This window comes from Dromiciops gliroides, chromosome 5 (assembly GCF_019393635.1).
Source record: "Dromiciops gliroides isolate mDroGli1 chromosome 5, mDroGli1.pri, whole genome shotgun sequence".
Lineage (NCBI taxonomy): Eukaryota > Metazoa > Chordata > Mammalia > Microbiotheria > Microbiotheriidae > Dromiciops > Dromiciops gliroides.
The window spans coordinates 131,839,658-131,866,650 of record NC_057865.1 but is presented as its reverse complement, the minus strand read 5'-3'; the positions used below and the strand labels follow the sequence as shown (position 1 = coordinate 131,866,650).

Genomic DNA, 26,993 nt, shown 5'->3' with positions numbered 1-26,993 from the left:
TTGGCCAGTATATTGAGCAGTATGTAGATGACTGTCCTTGTGGGCAGCTAAGGTAGAGTGGTGATTTGGATCATGATGGTTGAATATGTTAATGAATCGAGACAACAGTATGTTTAAGGGAACATCAGTGTGTATCTTGAAATCTCCAAGTAGGAGGATGGGTTAGAGTAGAAGAAGGAGGAGAAGTCTGAGGCTGGTAGGTCATTGCAACAAGTAATATGTGGTAAATGATCATTGAACATTCCTTTCTTTATCTTTTATCATTCCATCTTTTCCTCTGCTTTACCACCCCTTACCCTGTTCTTCATCCTTACTGTGAACTTAATTCATTTCCTCCACCCTCTGTTCTCCCCCAGATTCTCTCTCCTGCACTGGCTGTGCTTTTCTTCCTTACCTGTATTGACCACTTGGTGAACCAGTCCCATTGCACCCTGTGCTCTACACTTGAGTGCCCTTTGTGTTCTCTCTGATTATACCCGCACTGGACCATTCTGATCTTCCTTTGCTTTTGCTCCTATTCAAATGCTGCTGAACAGAATTGAAGAAAATCCCCATACTTTGTCAGGTGGGTCCACCTCAGATTTATGTAACATAATTTGGATGGGACCCTCACTGCAGCAAGACAGTCCTTTTGTAGCTTTGGGTGATTCACTAACCCACTTACTGCAGTGACTCTTCCTCAGTCCTCCCTTGGCACCTTGGTACTCCTCCTCTCTCAGCTGAAGAGCTTCCCTCATCCTTCACTGAAAAAAAGGAGGACTTTTGCTAAGAGCTTCTTCTTAGCTTCTCATTTCATATCCTTCCCTATCTTGTCCTTCACCCCTGTCACACTGGAAGAGTTTGCCCTTTGCTCTGCCAGGACAAACCTCACCACATCCATCTTTGATCCTTTCCGTGCCGTCTTCTCCATCCCCATGACCTTTTCTATCCTGTTCACTCCAGCCTTCTCCAGCTTCCTTCAAGACTCAGCTCAGATCTTACCTTCTGTAAGAGACCCTTCCCCATTGCTAGTGGCTGCTCTCTAAGATTGCGTCTCACTTATACTATGTATCTTGTATGTACATAGTCATCTGTATGTTTATCTCCATTATTAGAATGAATGAAAGCTCTTGAGGGCAGGGATCACATTTTTGCCTGTCTTTTTCCAGAGGCTAGATGCCTCTGGTGATGTAGGAGGTAGAACATTGGGTCTGGAGTCAGGAAGACCTGAATTCAAATCTACTCTCAGTCACTTACTAGCTGTGTGACCCTGGGCAAGTCATTTAACTTCTTTCTGTCTGCTTCAGTTTCCTTAACTATAAAATGGGGATAATAACAGCAACTGCCTTTCAGTCATTGTGAGGATCAAGTGAGACACAGTGCCTGGCCTATAATTGTTCCCTGTGGTTCTTGTTAACCGACGGGCAGAGTGGAGATCTGGGAGTGGTCATGGGAAATGAGGAACATGCTGACTCCGTTCTCCATCCTTGTTTCGATGACTCCATGAGAATAGGAGCAGCCAGCTCGAAGATTGATGTAGTGCTTTTATCAGAGAGCAGAGGCTTATGGGAGTGCAAGAAACTGGAAGAACTGGAAAAAGAATGGAGCTCTTAGACCAAAGAAATTTGTTGATGATTGTGGAAGCACGGTAGGAAGACAAGGCAAATGACCAAGTAGTAATAGAGCTGAGCTGGATAGCCTGGGATGGAGGCTTTCACTTCAGGCGGTGCTAGGAGGGATTAGAGGAGCATGCCCAGTGAATTTGCCCCCTCAGGGCTGAGGAAGTGTTACTTGGTTGGGCCCCCACCTTCTGGGTCCTGTGGCGATGGACTATCAGGAAACTAGAACCCATTTCATTTTTTATAGATTTTTGACTTGGTATAGTTTTGGTTCATTTTCCACTTCCTGTTTCAAATTTTCTTATCTGTAAATTGAATTCATTAGATTAAACAATTGTACGGTCCCTTCAGGGTCTAAATCCTACCAGAACTCTAAGTAAGCTACGACCAGGGCAAATTACTTTGAGTTTGTCATTTGGGACCTTGCATTGAGAATTTAGAAGAGCCTGTGCTTGGACAAATGGCTCTGACTGAAACGCTGCCTGTTTGTACCGAAGTTTTTGGTGATTCTTATCTGGGCCTTTTTCCTTAACTGCTCTGTAGGTGTTGCCTGGTGCATTTTTTTCCCCACTTGATCATGTTAGTTATTCATTAGTTATTCAGAATAACACCTTTCCCTTTCCAGAAAAGAAACAAAGTGAAAATGTTAAATCAGGTTCTCAGTCTTCTATGACCAGAGGGGAGGGAAGGAGGGAGAGAGGGAAAAAGACCCAGAGGGAGAGGGAGAGGGAGAGGGAGAGGGAGAGGGGGACGGAGGGACGGAGGGACGGAGGGACGGAGGGACGGAGGGACGGAGGGAGAGACAGACAGACAGACAGACACACACACACACCTAGACTGAGAGAGATATTTGTCTGCCTTATTATCAGTACTAACCCAAGACATGCTTAATTGTGTAAACATGCAAGGATGACAAATGGAGTTTAGTCTTTGTTGTTGTCTTTAGCAGACACATTTTCTTTGCCTACCTACAGGCCTGTTTGTCTGCCTCGGGGTGTTGTTATGTTGTCAGGAGGCTGCAGACATGTTTAAGGTTACATTGCCATAATTAATCTCTACAGTACTGATGCCCAGACCTTATCCACCCATGACAAAGGTTGTGAAATATCTAATCTTTGAAATGGACTTCATTTTGGGAGTGAAGGGCTCTGCTTTCTGTTTTTTTTTTAATTAAAAAAATTCATTCTTTGGTGGTAGGAACTAGTGACCACTTTCTTCAGCTGCAATTTAGGTAGATGGATCAAGTATTTATGAAGTGCTTATTATGTGCCAGACTCTGTGTTAGACGACAAGCTATGCCAGCTAAGGTAATTACATTCAGTATCCTTACATTCTCTCTTGTTACTGGATGCACAACCAGACCAGGCATGTGCTGGATGGGCACCACAAAGTAGTATGAAACATGATTATTTAAATGTATGTGGCTTTTGACAAAATGTGTTTGTATTTGTGTTTATTGGGATTTAACACCTTCAGTTTTTCTTTCATTTTCTACATTAAAAGTAACCATAAAATACTGAAAAAAAATCCCTCTCTATTATATATAGTTTTTATTCATAGCAATAAATGGGTCTTTTTTTTTTACTTGAAACTTCTGCTTTTCCCTTAGATTTATAAACCTAAACCAGGTCTCTGATTTACAATGAGATCTGTGCTGTTATTTTTTTTAAATGAATTTGTAATCCTACTATGTATTTTTTTTCAAGTTATGCTATTTCCCCTAAGGATAACCTGCATTTTTGTGATGAAAAAAGCATCCCTGGGCATGGTTTGCGTATTAAAGTATTTTGACACCCTTAATATTGGGTCATAGAACTTTAGAGCTGCAGTAGAACCTCATAGATCATTCTGTCCAATCTCCCCATTTTATAGATGAGAAAATGGAAGTGCCAGAAAAATTAGATGATTTGTCCAAGGGCAGAGTGGCGGAACCAGGACAAAATTCCCAGCTATCATTTCCTGTTTGTCCTGACTGGAGCTTGTTTGTTCATATTTGTTTGTTGTCTCCCCAAGTAGATCATAAGCTGCTTGAGGGCAGACTGTCTTTTGCCTTTCCCTGTATCCCCAGTGCTTAGCCCAGTGGCTGGCATACAGTAGGGGCTTAATAAATGCTAATCAACCCTTTGACTGAAATTCCTGACTCCGGTTTCAGTGTCCTTTATTATATCTCGCTGTATCAGATGAAGGATGTTAGTAAGGTATGGCTGCCTTACATCTGATGCAGCCATGAAAGTGTTTGATAGGAAGGGGAAAAAAAAGACCTGTGTTGTCTTGGGAGAGCCATGTTCTAATCCACAGTGGAGCTCTCTGCCAGAAGGCTGCTTGAGTCCTCTGTGGAAGCCAGTCATTATTGGCTCAGGAGATGGTCATAGAATTTAGAGCGGGAAAGAGCATGAAGGAGGTGGCGTCATTTAGACCACATCCCTCTTTACAGATGAACTAAACCAGTGTGATGTGGTCAGAAGGGCTTGAGCTGTGTTGTCAGAAGCCCTAGATGTGAATGCTGGTCCTGCCAATTCTCCGTGCTCCTTAATATCTGTTTAACCTCAGATAAGCGATTTTATGGGTCCTGGTCTCATTTGCCTTATCTTTAAAATAAAGGGCTAGACTAATTGATTGCTAAGGTCCCTTCCAACTCTAAGATTGTATGATTCTGTATACTTTCTCTGTCATTTATGACACAAACTAATGTTGAAGGGAGGAGAGGGAAAGGAGAAGAGAATAAGCATTCATATAGCACCTACCGTGTGCCAGGCACTGTGCTAAGTACTTTTAAATTTTTAAATAAATCGGGGCAGCTAGGTGGCGCAGTGGATAGAGCGCCGGCCCTAGATTCAGGAGGACCTGAGTTCAAAGTTGGCCTCAGACACTTAACACTTACCAGCTGTGTGACCCCGAGCAAGTCACTTAACCCCAATTGCTTCAACCCCCCCAAAAATCTAATTTTTAAATAAATCAAATACCATCTCATTTGAGACAATATTCTCAGATTGAGAAACATTTTAGATTATTTTTCTAGGACTGCTTTGATGAAGAGAGACGAGTGTGCTATGATGAATAGAGAGGTGACCTCAAAGCTGGGAAGTCCTTCAAGCCCCATCTCAGACATAGACTGACTTTCTGACCCCGGGTACACCACTTAATCTTTCAGTGTACAAAGTAACTCCATAACACTGTATAAGATGCAGAAAAAGCACCAGCTTGCCCTGTAACAATGAAATTACAGGTCCAGTGCCTGCCTCTAACACTTGTGGCACCTTGTGAACCAAGGACATGTGCACCTGCAGTCTTAGGTATGCTGCATCTCATGTACACTCATATATATATCAGGACTACTTCTGTGAGACTTGTTCATTTGGGTCTACAGTAGTTCTTGGAAATATTGTCTTGACTCAACTTTTCATAGCATAAATCAATGAGGGATTCAGACTCGAGGACTTGGATTCTTTATGGTTCTAACCCGTGGTCTTCTATGACCTGGCTCAGATTATGAGTGCTCACTTTTCCCATAGGGAAAATCCACATAGTAATGCCCAGATTGGTGTGTGGCAAAGAAGAAAGCTTCCTTTTAAAATATCATTAGCTACTACTCACTCCTCTTCTACTGTATTTGTAAGATTAACAGAAAGACAGAAAAAGGAGGGATCATCAACTTGTTTCATTACTTTCAGTTCGATTAAGGAGATACTTAACCTAGTGCTTACTTCATTCCAGTCTAGCTAGGTGCTGGAGGGAGAAAGACTAAACCTGAAACAGTTTCTGCCCTAGATTACCTGCTACAGAGAGAAAATGTGAATACCTGGAGGCGTCAGGAAAAGTCTCTGGTAAATCAGCTGTGTGGAGGGTTGGAGGGGGTTGGTAACATTGAGAACAATTAGAAGGAAATTGCATTAGCTGAGGCTAGATGAGGACCTGAATTAGGTGGTTGTTGGATGAGTGTGGAGAGAAGAATACAAGTGTGAGAGAGGGTAGAATGCGCAGAATTTGGCCATTTGCTGTGGGGGTGAGGAAGAGTGAAGAGTTGGGGATAATGCCTTGTGTGTTGTGAAACCCGGTGACTGGAGGGTAGGACCCTCAACCAATAGTGTAATAAGAAGGCCTGGGTTTAGGGGGAAAGATAATGAATTCTGTTTTGGACATGTTCATTGTGAGGTGCCTTTGGCACATGCAGGTGGAGATGAGCAGCAGGCAGCTGGATGCTAATCCAGGCATTTGATTTTTAAAACATATAAACAAAGTACTCATCTTATGTCACCAGACAGTTGAAGCAACTGAATATATAGAAAAGTTGGTGTTGCTTGGTGGTTTCCACTTGTATCCTGTCATCTTTGTGGTTTCTCCCCTGTAGAGAAAGGTGACTGTGCAGCTTCCTGCAGGCATTTCATCATATAGCTGTACAATCCACTGGAGAGAAATAATGAGTCATTGAATGAAGTGTTTTGTGTGATAATAAAAAAAGAAAAGTTGGCATTGACTTTAGCCTTTTCTTTCCCTGTGGACTCCAGATGGGATTTTGTCTAAACCACCTTCCTCTTTTGATTCCAACTCCCCAACCTCAACAGTGGAGGACTTATTTACTATGGACATAAATAATCAGAGTAAAAAAGATAAAACTGGAACATACAGAATGAAACTATTGAAAACAAATTAGAGTGGTTTTTAAAAAGATGATAATATGCATTGCTGTAGGATTTTTGTTTTAAATTCATTATTTGTCATTCTAGATAATGATACAGTTAAGTATTTACAAATGATAAGTGCAAATCCAAACATGATAACCTTTTTAAAGTATAAGATCTGTGATGGTTAAAGTATTCCAGTTTGTTTCTGAGGAAGGCTCTAGGGTGGACCTTTAGCTGTGCATGACAATTTTGGGTTTTATTGTTGATTTTAGTACTAACTTATTCCATGAGAATGTGGCATAGCAATTTTTCATTTTCCTTTTGCTTAGCTTCCACTTAATGATGAACAAGTTAATAGTAACAAATGCTTAATATTTCTTTTTTGGAAGGTTCCTTGTAATATAGAGAATTATTCAATATTTTTGTTCATTTTTCTCTTTCCTTAGTAATTTCTGTGTTTTTTGGAGTTAGCAGTTACCTGTTCAAGTAGCTGGGGGCAACTGGATAGTACAGTAGATAGAACATTGGGCATGTAGTTAGGAAGACCTGAGTTCAGATTCAGCCTCAGATGCTTACTAGCTGTGTGACCCTGGGTAAGTCACTTAGCCTCTATTTGCCTCAGTTTCCTTATATGTAAAATGGAAATCATAATAGCACCTATCTCCAAGGGTTGTTGTGAACATCAAATGAAATAATAATTATAAAGTGCTCAGCACAGTGTTTGGCATATAATAAGCGCTATATAAATGTTAGCCAGCTTTTCAAACAATTGATTATATTTAGTACTTTGAAGTCCTCTTATTAGGTGATCATTTTGGCATTCCCAGTTATATTTCTCCCTAGCATTTCTACTTCAGCATATTGAGTAATAATGAATTATCTTAGTCTTCTTGGTAAGATAATCTTAACCTACTTAATAATTTTAAAAAATAACTTTCAATAAAAGAGTAGCTTCAAGCTAGGAACTTGAAGGGAACATATTCCTTTCTTTATGATCAGAAATCTTTGCTTTTTTACTTAGCTGGTACTCTAAAACAGCTAAGTTTTAGATTGATTTCCATCTAAAAAATGTGGGAGTTAAGACCTAGATAATGAAAGGAGTATGAGACATAATCCCAGTTCTTAGGGAATTATTGGAGAGACAAAGTATATACAAATGAAACTATTAGAGGAATAGATATTATTACAGGCTGAATTTGTGAAAGAAACTAAATATAGAAGGAAATTTGACTGAAACATACTTTCCTTTCTCAAACATATCTTTAAAGCTGCCAGGTTGATAATAATAACAGCTAACATTAATATAACACTTAGTATATGCCAGGCATTACGCCAGGCACTTTACAGTTATTATCTCATTTGATTCTCAAAACAACCTTGGTAGATAGGTTGCTATTATTATTCCCATTTTATAGTTGAGGCAAGCAGAAGTTAAGTGACTTGCCCAGGGTCACACAGCTAGTAAGTGTCTGAGACTAGTAAACTAGTCTCCCTGACTCCAGGCCTAACACTCTACACTGCACCATGTGTCACTCTCCTACTCAAAACATTTGCAGTGACTACCTATTACCTTTAACAAAATGTCAAATTGTTCATAAGACAAAACCCCAAAAAGAATCTCTAGGGGCTCTTCTGGCCCAGTCCAGATTTGAAGTTCCAGTGTGGGATTGAAGTCAGATTGTCCTCTGGGAATGTGAACAAGAGGTGTATGACTGCATCACTTCTTTTCAATTCCAGATCTTTGTATTAGAGGAATTTGATTGACTTTTACAATTAGATAGGATCCATGGCATTTTCCCAGAATGTCTGTGAAAACATCTGAATTACAATTTATCACCCTGATTACCATCAGTGAAATGTATTGAGTGCTCTTTAGAGTTCTGTTCTTTTCCATAGCCCCCTGTAAACCCTCCACAGAGGATCCATTAAATGTAAACCCTTCTCCGGGGGCCTTCCTCCAGATCTCCTGATGTTACATGAGTATCACTGGAGTCCATGGGCTGTCTATTTGAGTTATTCCTCCTCAATTTTTTTGGTTATTTAATTTCCCAATAAATAGCAGACTCAAAGTAGCAAATTAAAACAGGCAAGGGAATGACAAATCAGGGGTGCTGTCAGTAGCAGAAAATTGTGGGTTGCAAACCAGGAGAGAAAGAAGAAAACTTCATAAGGCAGACATGAGAATGGAAAAAAGCAGAGCAGTCTGGAGCCATTAGAAGTAGGGACAAACAACCTCACATGCCTCAATATATGCCCCACGGGCATAATAACCATATTGTACTATATAACATAACAATTGATCATGATAATCCGATTACAAACATTTAAGTTATTACTGTGTGCATTGTGTTAGGCAGTAGGAATACAATACAAAGAGTGAGATAGTTCCTACTCCCAAGAAGATTCTATTCTATTGAGGGAGACAATGAGGACCTTTGGCTGTCTGTTAAAAATAAACATATTTTATACATATAAATACAAAGTAGCGAAGCACAAAGCTAGTTGGAGAGGGAGCTCACTAGCATTTGAGGGAATCTAGAAGAACTTCATGTGGAAGGTGGTTCCTGGAAGACTGAGAGGGATTGTGTAAGGCTTAGATGGGAGGAGGGAGCCAATACAGAGGTGCAGAGACAAAAGAGAAAGTGTTGTGTGTGAGGAACAGAGAGGAGGCTATATGGGGGGTGGGGGGGGTGGGGGGGGTGGGGGGAGGTGGTGTTTATGCTGAGGCTAGAATGATAGGTTCGAAAGATAATGCCACAACATCCAGAAAAGGTTAGAACCATATATTCTACAGATGAAGGCATGAAAATACATAATACCGTTTTGAAAAATTTCCATCAAAGTAGTTCAAGTAAAAACAGTTTTAATGGATAAATCCTCAGCTTTTTGATTTGACTTATTTTCTGAGGATTCTGTTGCTATATTTTTGCCGCACAAGTGTTCTGTAAGGGTTAGTGAAGTTTGAAGCTACATTAAAGCACCCTGCATTTGGCATGAAAAGGAGAGAGGGTCTTCTCAGATCATTGGCCAACCAACAAATACTTGTTGGGCCCTCATAATGGACATTTCTATAACATTTTAAGGTGCATCTACATTTGTATACATTATGAGGACAGTTGGGGTACTGTATAGAGTCAGAAAGACCTGGATTCAAATCTTGCCTCTTACATTCGATGTGTGATTTTAGACAAGTCAGTTAACCTTCTCGAACTTGAGTTTCTTCAACTATAAATTACATGATGATAAATGTAAGTATGTGTCTCATACTTATGTATGTCAAGGCTACATACATGTCAGTTGTCTCAATGACATCCTTACTTTAGGGTTTGTTGAGTCCAACCCTCCTGCCATTTTCTAGATGAGTAAACAGGCTCAGAGAGATTAAGCAATTTACCTAGTGTCACAGAGACAGATAGTAAAAGGTGAAATATTGCAGATATTCCCATTTTACAGATGCAGGAAGCTTTAAGTGATTTATTCTGGGTCATACTGATGTCTAAGTTTGAAATAAGAGATACAAACCCAAGTCTTCCTGATTCCTAAGTCCAGCACTCTATCCATTCTATGCTGTTGGGTATATAAGAAATCAGCATTCTATTCTTTTTGTTTGTTTTTTTGTTTTTTTAGTGAGGCAATTGGGGTTAAGTGACTTGCTCAGGGTCACACAGCTAGTAAGTGTTAAGTGTCTGAGGCCGTATTTGAACTCAGGTACTCCTGACTCCAGGGCTGGTGCTCTATCCACTGCACCACCTAGCTGCCCCCAGCATTCTATTCTTGAAGAATTTACAATTGAGCGGATCCCAAGAGGCTTATTACCAGAGGTTAATTTGTAACACTCTTGCATCCCAAGAATAGCGTCCATCTCGAGGTCCTAATGTGTTCATAGTCCATAAAAATATCTTTCCATTCCTAGGTCTAAGAGAAACAGAAAGATGAATAAAACTTCACAGATATTTGTTTTACGATTAATGGAACCCTAAGAGACCTTAGAGAGCAAGTACAGCCTCATTATTTCAAGAGGTCAAATAATTTTCCAAGCTTATCTAATTAGTTCCAGTTCTAGGACTAGAACCCAAGTCTTCCTCTAGCTGAAAGGTGCTTTAAAAAGAAAGAGATGGCAGGGAGGGAGAGGAGGATCACTCTCTAAGGCCACACTTTTTAGTCTATTATCAGTGTTCCTATTAAATGAAAGGAAACATCTTCTGAGGCACTGCTTCTCTCTCCTCTGCTAGCAGAGCAGTCTGTGTTTGACCAAGCTTTGCAAAGCTATTACTGTACAGATGGGCTCATTCTAGCAAGGGAAAAGTGACTCATTAAGGACTTAACAGAAGAGATGTCATGTGGCGTGAGGAACCAGGCTGATGTAGCTTGGTCTCCTATGGATTATAGCTGGGGAAAGGAAATAAACAGGAGAAATCCAGCCCATGGTAGAACCAGATGCCCAGATAGCTAGCTGAACAGTTTACCTGTAAAGTTGCCAAGGCAACTGAGGCTGCTTGTGATATCAAGGGAGAAGAGGAAAGATAGAATGATTTATAAGGGTTTTCTTGCCATAGGAACAAGGCTAAAAATATATCTCCTATTTTTCCTCAGCAGGAGAAATGGTGCAGAGTTTATCAAGGGCAGGGGAGCTGGGAGCTTTAGCTATTATTTAGAGAGTGAGTTGGCATGGCTGAAGGGGAAAGTAGACGCATTTCATAGGAGGTCCTTATTGAAGCTGAATTTTACACTTCTTGGTTATGTTGCTTTGAAAACTCTATGGTCTATAACTAATTTTACATGGACATGTACACATAAAATTGAATACTGTCATGTAGACTAACATGTTTTTATAGGATTTCTAAGTTGTTTTTTCTTAAATTCCTTTTCTATTGTTGGATTTAAAAAGCCAAATAAAAGATTATAGGTTATCTGGGTTGTCATAGTAACAGAGGTTTAGGGTATATTTTGGCAATTAACCATTTGGAGAAACTTCCCAACAGTAGAAGCAGCTCGTACTTACTCATTGCCTATCTGTCCTTGCATGCAAGTTCAAAGTGGTGTCAATGTTATTTTTTGTTTTCAGGACTAATATTATGTTGTGATTAGGGAATTCAATGCCCTAAAACCTGAATTGAAGCATGTGCATTAAATCCTAGCTTCTTTATCTGTGGGTCAAGACCTCTTATGTGGTCATGTCACTTAAAGTGGGGGTTGCAAAAAATTTGGTGGCAGTAAAAGGTTTTATATACCTATTTTATATACCTATAAACCCGGAGTCTCATAAAAATTTCTTGGGCAAAAAAGGGTCTTGAGTAGGAAAAGTTTAAGAAGCCCTATAATTAGATAAGCTATAAAAAGTACAACTTTTTGGTCTTTTACCCCTCATGAGATGAGGAAGTCAATAAATAGGGGTAGCCCTGAAGTCAACAGGAAAAAAAGAGAACAGATACCAGGATAGAGAGAATAAGGGATGAAGAAGAAGGACTATTCTATAACTGAACTGTTTTTTTCTCCAGATATAAAATTGCAATTGAAAGACTAAATAGTGCTATAATATTCTTCCCAACACATTTTGAAAAAAGGGGAAAATGTTTTTGAGTAAACGCTCTTTCCCAGATCTGTTTTATGTAGTGACTAAATGATAAAATGTATGTGAAAGTGCTTTGTAAACTTTAAGGTATAATATAAATATGTTGTCATTATTGTATTATCTTTTATTTGATACAGGGTTAACACTTGCCTTTAGTATTCTGCCTTTAACAACAACAACAGTTAGTATTTGCATAGTACTGTAAGGCTTGCAAAAGTGCTTTACAAATATCTCATTTTCTCCTCACAATTACTCTTGGATGTAGGTGCTATTATCATTCCTCTTTTATAGATGAGGAAATTGAAGCAGACACAATGATTTAACCAGGTTCACCTGCCTAGTAAATTTTTGAGGTAGGATTTGGACTTGGGTTTATCTGATTTAAGGTCCAGGACTGTATCCACTGTGCTTCCAATAGACCTGGATTTCTAGATGGATTTCTGCACTCTCAGCAGAGTTAGGTGAAATGAACTATCATTATTTTACCCAGATATCCTAATTTTAGGGCTCGGAAGGTATTGTGACTTTGGTTGATTAGTGGATCATTCATTCCCTCCAATTAAATCTCTTGGATACTCATGGTCTTGAGCATATTTCTCGTTCTTTTAATATGCCAATCATCAATGTTATTTCCATAAGCCACAAAAAAATTTAAGGAGAATGTCAGGGAAAACTTCACTAAATAACTCTGATGTGGTTGAGAGTGTAGAAAAACAGTTCCCTTTTCAGGAAGAATATCAAAATCATATCCTGCTGCCTCTAGGCAATTCTGCATTGAAATAGTCCATTCCCTAAACAACCATTTAGTTGTTATGGCACACTCCACTTTAAGAAGAGAGAAGCAAATAACAAGAAAACATTAAAGATCCATAGAATCTTCTTCTTTTTTTTTTTTTTTTTTGGTTTGGTTTGTTTTTTTTGCAGGGAAGTGAGGGTTAAGTGACTAGCCCAGAGTCACACTACCAGGAGCAGTGGAGAAAACTCTGGATCTAGTCAGACAATTAGGGTTCAAATCTCACCTCTGATGTTTATGACCTTTTTGACCTTGGGAAGTCACTTAATCTCCCTGGGACAGTTTCCTTTTCTGTAAATGAGGTTACATTTGATGGCCTTTGAGGTCTCTTCCAGCTCTGCGTCTGTGATCTTAGGAAATTGAAAATTACCCTTCCTTGCCCGTCGTAGAAGATACCTTAAAGACTTTATTACCAGGCTGTGCATAAATATTTTCCTAGCTTTATTCCTCTTTTGTAGAGACCATTTCCCAAACCTTATAAAAATTCATCGTGTGTTTCTAAATTTTCTTAGTTTTTTGTTACATTCCAGTTGTGTGAACTTAAAATGAACATAGGACAAGCAAGCCCTTACATTTCCCTGCCTTGCATGGTTCAGCATTGCATAAGAGAGACACCTTTAATTCAGTTCTAGCCACACCCTCCAGTTTAATGGGTGGTTTCCATTGATGCGACCACGTGTATTTGAGCAGAAGAATGTGCCAGTATATTCGGACAAACCCAGCCTGCCCTTTGATAGCTTGCTGTGATACTGTGGTTTCCAGCAGTACATTTTGCTTTAAAAGTAGGGACTGCCTTTCTTCTCAAAGACCCACATAACAGGGGTAAAAGGAAGAGCTGCACATTCAGAGCATGCCATGTTTGTATGGGCCTTGACGACTGTATTCCCTACATGATTGCCTCCAGTTGCACTGACAGTTTCCTGCCATGGTTACACAAATGAGCCCTCCCATGTTTTGGTAGGTGTGTGGTTGCCCTCTTCCCCTTTGTCATTTACTTGTCCCTTTTGTTTGTTATTCTGTTTTTATTCACCCATTACTGTAACTTGCAAATTTGGGGGGGGGGGTAATGAGGGTTAGGTGACTTGCCCAGGATCACACAGCTAGTGTCAAGTGTCAGAGGCTGGATTTCAACACAGGTCCTCCTGAATCCAGGGGCAGTGCTTTATCCACTGCGTCACCTAGCTGCCCTGAAGAAGTTATTTTAAAATCCAGTTTCCCAGCTGTAAACCACCCCCACTTAATTTGTCACCTCTAGCACACTTAATAACATACTTTTTATTCTGATACCTTTGGTCACCAGTAAAAATGAGAAAACTGTGTCAGGTTAAAGTTCACCTTCTTAAAAATTGCCCTTAATTCAATTCCAAAAGTGGCCATTAAATCAATGATAAATACTTCTTGGATAATTATGCTTTAAGAATGTTGTATTGGATCAAATTAAAAGCATTGGTAAAACTAAGATATATTGTACCTTTTATTTCATTATGATTTATTGGACTTACTACCAGGTTTTAAAAGGAAAATTTAAAAGCACTTGAAAGAATCAATTCTTCACAAAATTGGGCTGGTTGGGAATATGTGTTGTTGTTATGTTTTAGCATATGAAAAGGTTGAGAAAATTAATTGAATTTTCAGTTTCCCCTTTTGAAAATGCAGGTGGTATGTTTTCCTCTTCCCAGTTTTCACAGACCTTACCATGCCTCCTTTAATAATACTCTGTGACCATTTTAGCTCATTCCTTAGGTGCCCTCAGCTGTAGGGCATTCAAGTCTGTAGACTCAAACAATCCAATTTACTTGAGTATTCTTTGAGTAGATCCTCTTCCATTTCAGTTCTGCTTTTTTGTCCTTTCATCCCAGTGGAACACATGCAGTTGTTTTTTTCCCAAAGAAATAAAAGCCTGTATTAAAAGCAACTGCCTTTTAGTGTAATTGGTTAAGAGCTTTCTCCTTTCCTAATGAAAGGACTCAATTTTCATTTTTCTTTCCTTTATGCCTAATGGATTTCAGCAATATATATTGTGTCCCAGAAATCTTAGTGCAGTTTAAAGCTATTAAAACTTGTTTTAAGCTGCTAATATTTAGAACTGCATGAAGACTTTTGGGAAACCTGGTATTTGTTAAACTAGCTCCCTGAAATGATGTGGGTACATGCACGCACGCGCGCGCACACACGAGACAGAGAAATTCAGGACTTTTTATTTAAATCCAAGAATCTATCAAATCCATGATGAGTAAGCTGCACGTCTATTTATTTATTTTGTCCAGGTCAAACAATTAATTATTTGCTGTCTTTTCCTCAGCCTTATCCATTCTTATTGAAGACTAATGTGGATCACTTTTTTTGCCCTTAACTGTAGCAGAATGTGCCAAAATAAAAGACTAAATGATTTTTGTCTTCGTTTGGTTTCAAATGGATTCCTTTTGTTACGTAAAATTTGTTAAGTAAAAAGTGGAAGCAGTCTTGTGTTGTTGGGTTTTTTAATTCACCTCAAGCAATTTCAATGCAAAGATTTCATCTGAAAATAAACCTTTTGGCTACTTATATCATCATCCCTTGGTAATTTACTGAGAGGATGCTACTGTTTGGTCTGTAGAATTGTAAAAGCGGAATGTAGCTTTAAAATCTTTACTAATAATATCACAAAAGGTGATGTTATTTCTAAATATAAGGTATTAACTTTGTCACTTACTTCCTGGTTCTCCCTCAGTGCATTTATCTGCCCTCTTCTGCCTAATTTTCATTCTCTCCATCTTCCTGCCCTCTCTCCTTGAACTGAGTATGATGAAGAACCGAAGCATATGTATATGTTAATAGTACTTGCTGTATTATATGTAGTATTTACTGAATTGAGTTTTGTGACCTATCTTTAATTTTAACAGTATATGAATAGATTTGTTGTTTTTTAGTGGAATCAAGTTCCTTTTTACACACACAGACAAACATGTATACATATACATGCACATATATATATATATATATATATATCCTTTTTTTTTTCCTGGAACTTAGTAACTCATAAAAAAATCTTCCATCCCAGTTCATTCCATCCACAATTGGGGAATCAAAATTGGGTTTGAAGACATTCTGATTTAGGTTAATATCTATTGTAATTTCAACAGGTTTTTTAAAAAATCCATTAAAAAGAAAGTAATATAGTAATATATTTCGTGTTCACACAAGGAATACAATGCACCTTCCCTGATTAATAACATTTAGAAAAATAGCATAGGAGAGAGTGGATAGTAGGATTTGGAGGGTAGAAAGATATCCCATTGTGATCAATAAAGAGATGAATCCCAGATCCATTGAATCTAATTATGAATCAAGAACTCTGAGAGGCTTCCATTTCTTTTTCCTCCACTGACTGCTGTTACCTTGAAAGTGACAAATAGTGATTTTTGCACTTGGCAAAACTAGCCAATCCCTATCTTCTACCTCCAGCTTGATCTTTCCTTCAGTGGCCTATCCCTTCTCTCCACTAATAGACAACATTATGACCCTCCAGTTCTCCTGTCACTACATGAGTGTCTGCTTTACTTCAGTGACTTCTTTACTCTTTCCTCCTTCTGTGCCCTTCCTTGCTCGTGCTTCAGGCCTGTTGGCTCATGAATCCTAGTTATGCTACTGTTCAGCTGTTTTGTTTTGTGTTTTTAAAATAGGCACTAATAACTGACTTTCTTCCAAAGAAGGATGTGGTGAGGAAACATAAATGTGTTGAATGCACATTAAGAAAGAGTAGAAAGATAAATCATCAGTTTAGGACAATAAAAGGTGAATTTCTGAATTACAAAATGTATAATTAAAATTACAAAATGTAGCAATATGTAGACAGATAATGTTATACTAATAAAACTATGTACCTAACTTGGGCATTGTTCATACTTTGAAAAACAGTGTATAAATAAAAATAAATTCAGTAACTTGTATTATCTTAGTAAATGAATTGGGTGAACTAAAGAGAGGGGAAGAAATTGGTTGTTAAGATGATTGGAGGGGGGGATGGATAAAAGGTTGTGTATTGGTGTGGTTTATTCACTCCATAAATAGAATAGCCTGGCAGTCCTATAAATAAGGTTTAGAATTTTAGCAGTGAACATCCAATTTTTAACCTTCCCTTTGGTTAGCATGGGGATATAATGTACCAACTCACTGTTCTTTTCAGCTTACTTTGTATCTGTAGAATTGTTATAACTGACTTTTCAAGAGCTTGGTCTCTTGGGCCAATGAAAGTATAGGAATGAGGGCAGCTAGTTGGCGCAGTAGATAAAGCACTGACCCTGGATTCAGGAGGACCTGAGTTCAAATGTGACCTCAGACACTTGACACTTACTAGTTGTGTGACCTTGGGCAAGTCACTTAACCCTCACTGTCCTGTTAAAAAAATAAAAAAGAAAGCACAGGTATATCTTTCCCGAATTTGGTTGACAGTTGAATAACTAGCTTGTTTGCATAACATATTCAGTTATAACCACAATGGAAAATGTTTTTTAACAAGCTAGCATTTGGAAGCAGACCAAACAGTTGCTCTAATTTTTGTGGTTCAAGATTTGCCATTGGATCTATTGTATATCCATTTTTTTTAAAGGAGTCAATTGATAATAGGGTTCTGTTGTATTTTAGATATTTCAGATTATTTGGAATAAAAAAATAGAAAAGAGTCAATATTATTGACATTCATGTTTCTTGTTCTTCTTTCTCTTTTATCTTCCTTTAGTGAGTATGTTTTTGAACACATTAACACCGAAGTTCTACGTTGCCCTGACAGGTACTTCCTCACTAATCTCAGGGCTTATTTTGGTAAGTACTGGAAATATTATTTTTATTTTAACCTTTTATTTGTTACCATGTAGAGTAACGAATATAGAAGGGTCATTAGGTCAAAGTCAGCAGAGATATTTTAATTTCCTTTTTCTTTCAAAATTCATATTTGCCTGTTTATTATAGGAAATTAATAAAACACCAGAATTGTTGGATACACTTATTTCTATGGTCTTTTCCAGTTCTAAGAGTCTACAAATGTAATTCATCAAAGCAGCTTAAGTAATGCTATATTGTGGCTCTGTAATTAAGATAAATTATAAGATATAAATTATTTTTTGAAGAAATTTTAAATTAGCTCTAGGACAAGTGCACAAAGTATGGGTAATAAGCCAGATGAACTAGTCATCTTAATGTTGTAGGGAATTAGGTTTTGTCTAACAAGTAATAGCATGACCTGGTAGGATGAGAACCTTGACTGGAATGTAGGGGTAGGGGTGGGTAGTTTCCCATAATTTTTTGTTCCACAAAGTCTTTCAACTGAAAAATTGTGTTGTGAACTCCAAGGGCAATATGCTACTCATCTTCTGCAATTATTTACTGTTTAATTGGAATCCTATGTTTATGACCATTCCCTCCCCTTCCCCTACACCCCCTTGGTATTTGGGAATCGCTACTTAATTTTGCAAGAAAAAATAGGTTAAAAATTGGGGGTGGGGCAGCATTGTAATTAAAGATAAATCTGTGTAAGGAGATTTAGGAATGAGTGTGAAATCATGGTGGATAGCATTTGGATAAAGAGCCAGAAACAGAAGTGAAATCATTGGTAGACTATATTATAGATCACAAAGACTGATAGAAGAAATAGATGGAGTTTGGGAAACAGATCCCAAGTCTAGAAGAGAGTCATGAGAGGGAATTTTGTTTATCCAGATATCTGCTAGAACACTCTCTCTCCTCAAATCAGTATTAAAGAAAACATATCATATAGTTTTAGTCACAAGTTCATCAGAAACAATTGTATTCAATTAAACATTATACAATTTTTAATTTTTTTTTAGTTCTAAGCTCTCTCCTTCCTCCACCCTTTCCCCACCCATTTAAAGGCAAGAAAAACAAAACCCATTGCAAATATGTATCATCATGCAAAACAAATTCCTACATTAGACATGTCCAAAAAAAAGGAAGAAAGAAAGAAAGGAAAATATGCTGCAGCATGTACTCTTAAGTTCATCAACTCTATCTAGAGGTAGATAGCATGTTTGATCATGAGTTCTTTGGAATTGTGGTGGCTCATTGTGTTCATCAGAGTTACAAAGTCTTTCCCAGTTAATTATCTTTACAATACTGCTGTTACTATGCAGATTACTTTTTTTCACTTCACTTTGCATCAGTTCATGTAGGTCTTGCTAGATTTTTCAGAAACTGTCCCCTTAAACATTTTTATTTAGTTCATTGCATTTATATAGAATAACTCAGCTTGCACTGCTTTGCTCCTACAAGAAGAGGTGCTCTAAATAGATATTTTTTACATATATGTCCTTTTCCTCTTTCTTTGCTCTCTTAGTGGTATAAACCTAGCTTTGGGTTTAATGGCTTTTGGGGCATATTTCCACATTGCTTTCCAAAACAGTTGGGCTAGTTCACAGCTTCACCAGCACAGTGCTGTTTCCCCATAGCCCTTCTAGTATTTGTCATTTTGCCAACTTTGCCAATCTGATGGGTGTGAGGTAGTATCTCAGAGTTCTTTTAATTCCCATTTCTCTAATTATTAGTGACTCAAAACTTTTTTCATATGGCTACTGATAGCTTGGAATTCTTCCATCCTTATTACTACGGAGGGTGATACCACTCTCAGTCCCTCAGGGTCTCAGCCTAGGAGTCAGCCTGGATTCCTCACTATTTCTCTTCAACCTCTCTCAAATACTCCTCTTTCTCTCCTCTGATACTGTCACCACTCTGGTGCAGGCCCTCATCACCTCATGCCTAGACTATTGCAGTAATCCGCTGGTGGCTCTGCCTGCCTCAAGTCTCTCCCCATTCCAATCCATTCTCTATTTGACCACCAAAGTGATTTTCCTATAGTGGAAATAAGACCCTCTTACTCCCACTACTTGTCACACCCCAGTGGTTCCCTGTTGCTTTAAGGATCAAATAAAAAATCCTTTCTTTGGCATTCCAAACCCATCATAATCTAGCCTCCTGTGACCTTTCCAGTCTCCTCATACCTTCTTTGCCATGTATTCAACAATCTAGTGACACTGGTTTGGCCTACCCATGAGCAATTAATTTTTCTCCAGTTAATTAGATTTACATTTATTTGTAAAGAGAGTTTTATGATTGTGTTCATATAGTTCCTCTGTGGTAATTTTAAAGAAAGCAGTGTTTATTCTGAATGGGTGTTGTATTTTGTCAAAATTTTTTCTTGCATATATTGAAATAATTGTAATTTTTGTTGTTTTTAATTATTAATAGGGTCAGTTCATAGTTTTACTGATATTGAACCAGTGTTACATCCCTTGTATAAATCTAGCCAGGTTATAGTATATGTTCTTCATAATATAATGCTGTAGCCTCTTCACTAGTATCTTATTTAAAATTTTCACATCAATATTCTGTAGGGAAATTAATTTGTAGTTTTCTTTCTCTATTTTGATTCTCCCTGGTTTCGGTATTAGGGTGATATCTGTGTCTTAGAATGAATTTGGTGGGATCTCTTCTTATATAATATTAGAATTAATTATTCTTTAAATGTTTGGTAGAACATTGAGGCAGCTGCAGTGGATAGAACACTGGGCCTGAAGTTAGGAAGACCTGAGTTCGTATCAAATCACTTACTAACTGTGTGACCTTCATTAAGTAATTTAACCTCTGTCTACCTCAGTTTTCTCAACTGTAAAATTGGAATTATAATAATTATTATTCTGAAGAGTTCTTATCAAGATCAAATGAGATAATATTTGCAAAAAGTACTTACCACAGTACTTGGCACCTAGCAAATGCTAATAAATAAATGCTTATTTCTTATACTCCTGGAATCTTTTATAAATCCAATTTCCTATTCCATTAATCTGGGCAATCTGTATTTTTGTAAATATTCATCCATTTCATTTAGATGATCAGTTTTATATATATGTGTGTGTGTGTGTGTGTGTGTGTGTGTATGTATACATGTATATATACACACACACACACATAGATAGATAGGTGAAATAGCTCCTAACAATTGATTTTATTCCTTCATTGGTTGTGAATTCGCCTTTTCCACTTTGATATTTATTATAATTTGACTTCTTTTTTAAAACAAATTAGTTTATCTGTTTTATTGTTATTATTATTATTATTATTATTATTATTATTTTGCAAGGCAATGAGGGTTAAGTGACTTGCCCAAGGTCACACAGCCAGTTAAGTGTCAGGTGTCTGAGGCCAGATTTGAACTCAGGTACTCCTGAATTCAGGGTCGGTGCTTTATCCACTACGCCACCTAGCTGCCCCCCTTATTGTTATTTTTAATCCAGCTCCTAGTTTTTGTTAATTTTTAATTTTTTAATCTGTCCATTGATTTTCAGCATTTCTATTTTGTTGTTCAAAATTTGTCCAAACTGACACAGTCTCTTCCCTATCTTCTTCATGCCTTTTAAAATTCCTTATCCCCATCCCTAATCCAAGAGTTTGATGTAACACTTATTGGAATCTAGGAGAAGAAAAATCACAATTTTTCAAAATACAATTTTGAGTTAAAATTAAAATTTTGGAATAGTTGCCTAACTATAGTCACTATCTCATTCCTTTTTTGACCATTCCCCTCAAGGGATTGAAAAGGGCATTTTAAAGATGAACATTACAATTCTTTATGAAAGGAAAAAGGGTGAGTCACAGAGTTTAGGGAAAGAGGAGACTGCCCTTAGATGGATGGGTCAGTAGCTCAAATCACTTCTGTGGGGCTGGGAAGGCAATATCCCAAACCACACAAGAAGTACTTTGTTCTAAGTTTGATTACCACCATAAATCAAGTTCCCTAAGAAAAGCCTTTTGTTTTTGACCTAATATACCTTTTAAGTCTGAAAAGGGTTTTAGACCAGAGAAAGTTATTTCTTAATATTTTCAGTAGAACTAACAGGGTGGTTTTTAATATACTTTCATATCACTGTGGCTAGTAATTTAAAAATTTGCATTAAAAGATGTGCCTCTATCTTTTGAAAGGTAGAATTATTGTTATTGTTCAGTCATGTTTGACTCTGTGGGGAAATTTTTGGGGAAAGACACTGCAGTGGTTTGCCATTTTCTTTTCCAGTGGATTAAGGGAACTTGCCCAGGGTCACACAGCTAGTGAGTGTCTGAGGCTGTATTTGAACTCAGGTCTTCCTGACTGCAGGCCCAGGTCTCTATCCACTGAGCCACCTAGCCATGTCTGTGAAATTAGGGAAATGCTTTATTGGATCTGACTCTTACCAACTTGGAGGAACTTGTTGATAATCATAGGATGGAGTGTTGGAAATGAGGCAGCTAGCTGGGTGGTGCAGTGGATAGAGCCCTGGACTTCATGTCTGGAAGACCCAAGTTCAAACTTAGATTTAGACACTCACTACCTGTCTGATTTAGGGCAAGTCATTTAACATCTTTCTGCCTCAGTTTTCTCAACTGTAAAACAGTGACAATAATGGTACCAACCTCCCAGGGCTATTATGAGGATAAAATGAAACAATTTTTTTTTTCTTCTTTGCAGGGCAGTGAGGGTTAAGTGACTTGCACAGGGTCACACAGCTAGTAAGTGTCAAGTGTCAGGGCAGCTAGGTGGTGCAGTGGATAAAGCACCAGCCCTAGATTCAGGAGGACCTGAGTTCAAATCTGGCCTCAGACATTTGACACTTATTATCTGTGTGACCCTGGCCAAGTCACTTAACCCTCATTGCCCGGCAGAAAGAAGAAGAAGAAGAGGAGGAGGAGGAGGAGGAGGAGGAGGAGGAGGAGGAGGAGAAGAAGAAGAATGTCAAGTGTTTGAGGCCAGATTTGAACTCAGGTCCTCCTGAATCCAGGGCTGGTGCTTTATCTACTGCGCCACCTAGCTGCCCCAGAAACAATATTTTAAAAGTGCTTTCTAGACCTTAAAGCACCATTAAATGCTGTCTGTAGCAGTAGTCATGGTCTTTGTTGTCATCGTCATCATAGTAGTAGTACCATCACCACCACCACCAGTAGGAAGTGATTACTCAAGCTTCAGATTTATTATAGAGAAGGAAAATCAAACCGGGTATAGTCTGAGCTGATGTGGACTCTTAGTTTGGGAAGAGATTTCAAACTGTTCAGAAGAAGGATAGAGTAAGATTGTATGGATTAAAATTCTGTAGAGATAGTCAACACATGAAGGATGGGAAACCTAAAATGAAATAGAAAGTAACAAATATAAATAAACACAAAGGAGTTTTAATGTGAGGTATTTTGAGAGTAAAAATGAAAGAAGCCACGTTGCCAGAAAGCAGTGGGGAAAAAAAGTAGAACAGATATCAAAGCAATATTTTTGAATCTTAGACTTAGAACTTGAAGGGACCTCAGAGGCTACTTAGTCCAACCCCTTCATCTTCCAGATGTGGAAACTGAGGTCTAGGGAGCTTAAATGAGTTCCCTGAGGTCACACAGAATAGTAAAGATCAGATGCCAGATTCGAATCCAGATGCTCTGATTCAGGAGCTAGTGCTCTTCTCACTGTACCAGGAATGAGCAAATAATCTGTAGAGTTGATGTTTTAACAAGAATTTCAAGAAGAGGTAGTATATGTGTGTGTGTGTGTGTGTGTGTGTGTGTGTGTGTGTGTGTGTGTGTATATATATTTATTTATTTTGCGGCAATGGGGTTAAGTGACTTGCCCAGGGTCACAGGGCTAGTGTCAAGTGTCTGAAGCCAGATTTGAACTCAGGTGCTCCTGAATCCAGGGCTGGTGCTTTATCCACTGTGCCATCTAGCTGCCCCCAAGAGGTAGTATATTGTAGAGTTAACTAGGGAAAGCATTTTGATAGAATGATTCTTAGACTCTGTCATAGTGTAGGATAAAGAGTTGATATAGACAGAAAGGAAAAAAATGAATATGATAATATGAATGATCAGGTAGAAGGTGAGAAAAGAGGTGATAGACAATGGAGAACTCTGGATGAAGAAAAGAGATGTCAAATTGAACAGATATACTGCTTATTTTGTGTAAATGATCCTTTAATAACAAAATTATTATTATATTATGTTTTGAAAATGTTACTTTGGTTGTTATTGTTGTTGTGGGGAAATGAGAATTAAGTGACTTGCCCAGGGTCAGACAGCTACTAAGTGTCAAAGTGTCTGAGGCTGGATTTGAACTCAGGTCTTTCTGAATCCAGGATCAGTGCTTTATCTGCTGCACCCTACATCTTTTAAAAAAGATACTTCATGGTGTTTTTAATTTTGAAACGAGTCCACCAAACATTCACACAAATATAGTTATTAACATTATGAATAGTATTTTCATAGTATTGTCTTTAAATTTCTCTGTATTGTCTGCATAGCAAGACCTACTGTTTGTTGAAAACCACAGAAATAAGCATAGAGAAATGATTGTTTTCTTATGGCAAGTTGAGTCATAATTTTATGCACCAAGGTGCCATTGACTGAGAAGAAAAGTCTGGTTTTTTAAGTGTTAGTTCCTTCCTTGCTTTAAAGAACATCACAGAGGGGCAGCTAGGTGGTGCAGTGAATAGAGCACTGGCCCTGGAGTCAGGAGGACCTGAGTTCAAATGTGGCATCAGACACTTAACACTTACTAGCTGTGTGACCCTGGGAAAGTCACTTAACCCCAATTGCCTCACTAAAATTAAAAAAAAAATTAAAGAACATCACAGGACAACCTCTATCTAAGAATTTTTCAGCTGTTTTTTAGTCTCTTCAGTAAGTGCTAGCTTGTATATTATAGAACCACCCTGTTGAGGGCTCCCCAGAATGTATACGTTCAGGAAGAAAAATTGTAAGCCATTCTCTGTTATTTTTCTACTGTTCTAGCCGTAGTTCATCATTCTTTTACTTTCTTAATGGTTGTTTTGAAATCAGATGTTGGACTTATTCTCTTGCCTCTCCAAATAAAGGAATTTCCCTAGTCCATGAGTATTGCTATTCAGGGCTTGTTAGTTGCTGTATTGCATTCTTAACATAACTGTTAGCTTCTGATGATTCACTCCAGTAGTGCCTGGCTTTCAAGTATATCCTAGTGATGAATTTGCCCTCCTAGTACCGGGGAAAACAAGTGATACTCACTGGTGAAATTTCTGGGAAAAGCCTCAGTTCAATTACAGATTTCATTAATTACCTTAAAATTTTTTTGAGGGCAGAATGACTCAAGAAACATCAAAACTGTATGATTATTCATAGTACCTGTTTTTAGGGAACATTATCATCATATGGTTTTGTTTGCACACACCCCACCTTCCATATTGCACCTGGCCTCTGTCCTTTTTTATACCTCTTCATGCATGGTACATTTATTGTAGACAGAACTGAAGCAAATCATCAGGTATCTTATAAACAGCTGTGTGTTCATAAAACACTTTGGTTTTGTTTACTGTCAGCAGAGAGAGAATTATTTAATGACTACATCCCGGGGTAGTCTTCTTGGAGTCCAACATTGGCCTCCCTAAAGTACAGCATTGCCCTTGGGGAATAAATTTGTTTTTGGACACTTCAGGGCTAGTAGACCTGAGAATTTAATGATATGAGGAGAAGCAGGGGGAGGTGAGGAAGGGAGAGGATAGAAAAGGGAGTAGCTGTTGTCATAGAAACAAAACCCATCAGTCTGGCACACCTGCCTGAATATAAAATTCATTCAGTAGAGAGCTGCTTTGTTCTCCCAGACGTGTGTTCTTTTAAAAACGAGAAGCTTAGATATGAGTCATCCGTCTAGGGCAGCTCAATCTCATTGGTTGGGAACTGGCCCCAAATCAAAAATGATAGTTTCAAAGCCAGATTCCTTACTCGCCACCGTTGTCCGATTATTTATTCCTCGTCCCAACTTATCGCTGCAAGTAGTTCCCTGCTTCTCAACTTTGAGCAGCCTTTGGTGCCAGCTGCCTCTCAGCCTTCCTGGCACTGCCTCTCCTTATTCTACTTTCCCACTCCCCACCCCTGCAACAGTTCTCAGAACAGCAGCTGTCATTACTACCCTAACCTGCCAATTTAACCCTTTATTTATGTCTGTGCCTAAGGAAGGAAAAAAACCTATTCTGCTGAGAAAATGGAGCAGGAAAAAAAAGCTAGAAATTTGTAATGTTGGGGGGTGTGTGTGTGTGTGTGTGTGTGTGTGTGTGTGTGTGTGTTAGTGTGAGTGTGAGTGTGAAAATGATGTGGGATAAAATACTTAAATTGGGGGAACCTGGGTGGTACAGTAGATAGAATGCTAGGTTTGGAATTAGGAAGACCTGAATTCAAATCCAACCTCAGTCACTTACCAGCTGTGTGACCTTGGACAAGTCGCTTAACTTCTGCTTGCTCCAACTTCACCTACCTCCCAGGGTTGTTGAGAGGATTGAAGCAATAATAATCTTAAAGTACTTAGCACAGTGACTGGACCGTAGTAGGTACTATGTAAATGTTATTATTGTTCTTAAATGTGGTAGTGTAGAAGATGTAAACAGCTCATATGATATGGAGATAGATGTTTACACACACAAGTAGAAAAATTAATATATACAAACAGATACAAATGTATGCATGCAGAGCTGTACATGAATGAAACAAAGCAGGGGAGAATGAACACAAGAAAATAGGGGAAAATGAGAATGATGAAGAAAAAAATCAGGAGACGGAGCTTGGGCTGGGGGTAAAACAGCAGGGGGCTAGATTTGCAAAAGAGTCAGGAAGTGGGTAGGAGACAAGGTGGACAAATCATAGATTACGTTCATTTGTTATAATTTTTTCATACCACACGGTGGAAAAGAGGCAGAAAAGCAAACATGATACTGTTTTTGAAACTGTAATACGAGGGCATTATATTTGCAAATTGGAAAGGTTTTTTTTAGCTCTTAAAAATCTGATTCTCTCACCACAGCTCTTTTCCTACTAATAAAAAAAGCCTCTTTAAAATGAGTAGGCCTGCTTTTGTCATAACACTTTTCACGTGGGCCATTAGGATAACTTAAAATATTATCTTTTAGTTTAGCCCATAATTATACTTTTCGATTAGTGCCCATTACTTTCTGGAGCCAGTCTGCAATCTTGGAGAAGAGGGATGGCTAGAGAAGGGGCCCGGGAAATGAAGCTTATTTGGGGTCTTGGAGGCAGCAGGAACCAGACAGGGCATGTGAATTATAAAACTTGATTTTAGGCTCTAAGGGGAAAGGGCGAGAAGCTGTGGAGGCCAGATGGCTGTGGAAGCTGCAGACAATGGGAGGCAACTGAGGAGCCTGCAGCTTTATCAGATTACAGCTTCTTGGGTTCACCATGAAAATTAATGCTCTCGGCAGGAGTTGGAAGAGCCAGCTGTTCGGGGAGACTTGCCACATGTAAGGATCTTATTGTGAAGATGAGAATTGGAGTGTCTTGGGGTAGTGGTTGGCCATGGAGTGAGTGGAACAAGGATTAGAGCACACTTAAGGGAAAGGGCTCAGTGAGAGCTAAGCAAGAAGGGAGCTTTT

The 26,993-nt window shown here is 38.4% G+C and overlaps 1 protein-coding gene across 1 annotated transcript in view; it reads left to right on the top strand.

The window, feature by feature from the left end:
* ST7 (suppression of tumorigenicity 7) overlaps window positions 1-26,993 on the top strand; it is a 283,882-nt gene that overhangs the window by 117,077 nt on the left and 139,812 nt on the right. The window contains 1 exon segment of the mRNA XM_043968041.1: window positions 17,303-17,385. Coding sequence (XP_043823976.1) covers window positions 17,303-17,385 — 83 coding nt within the window.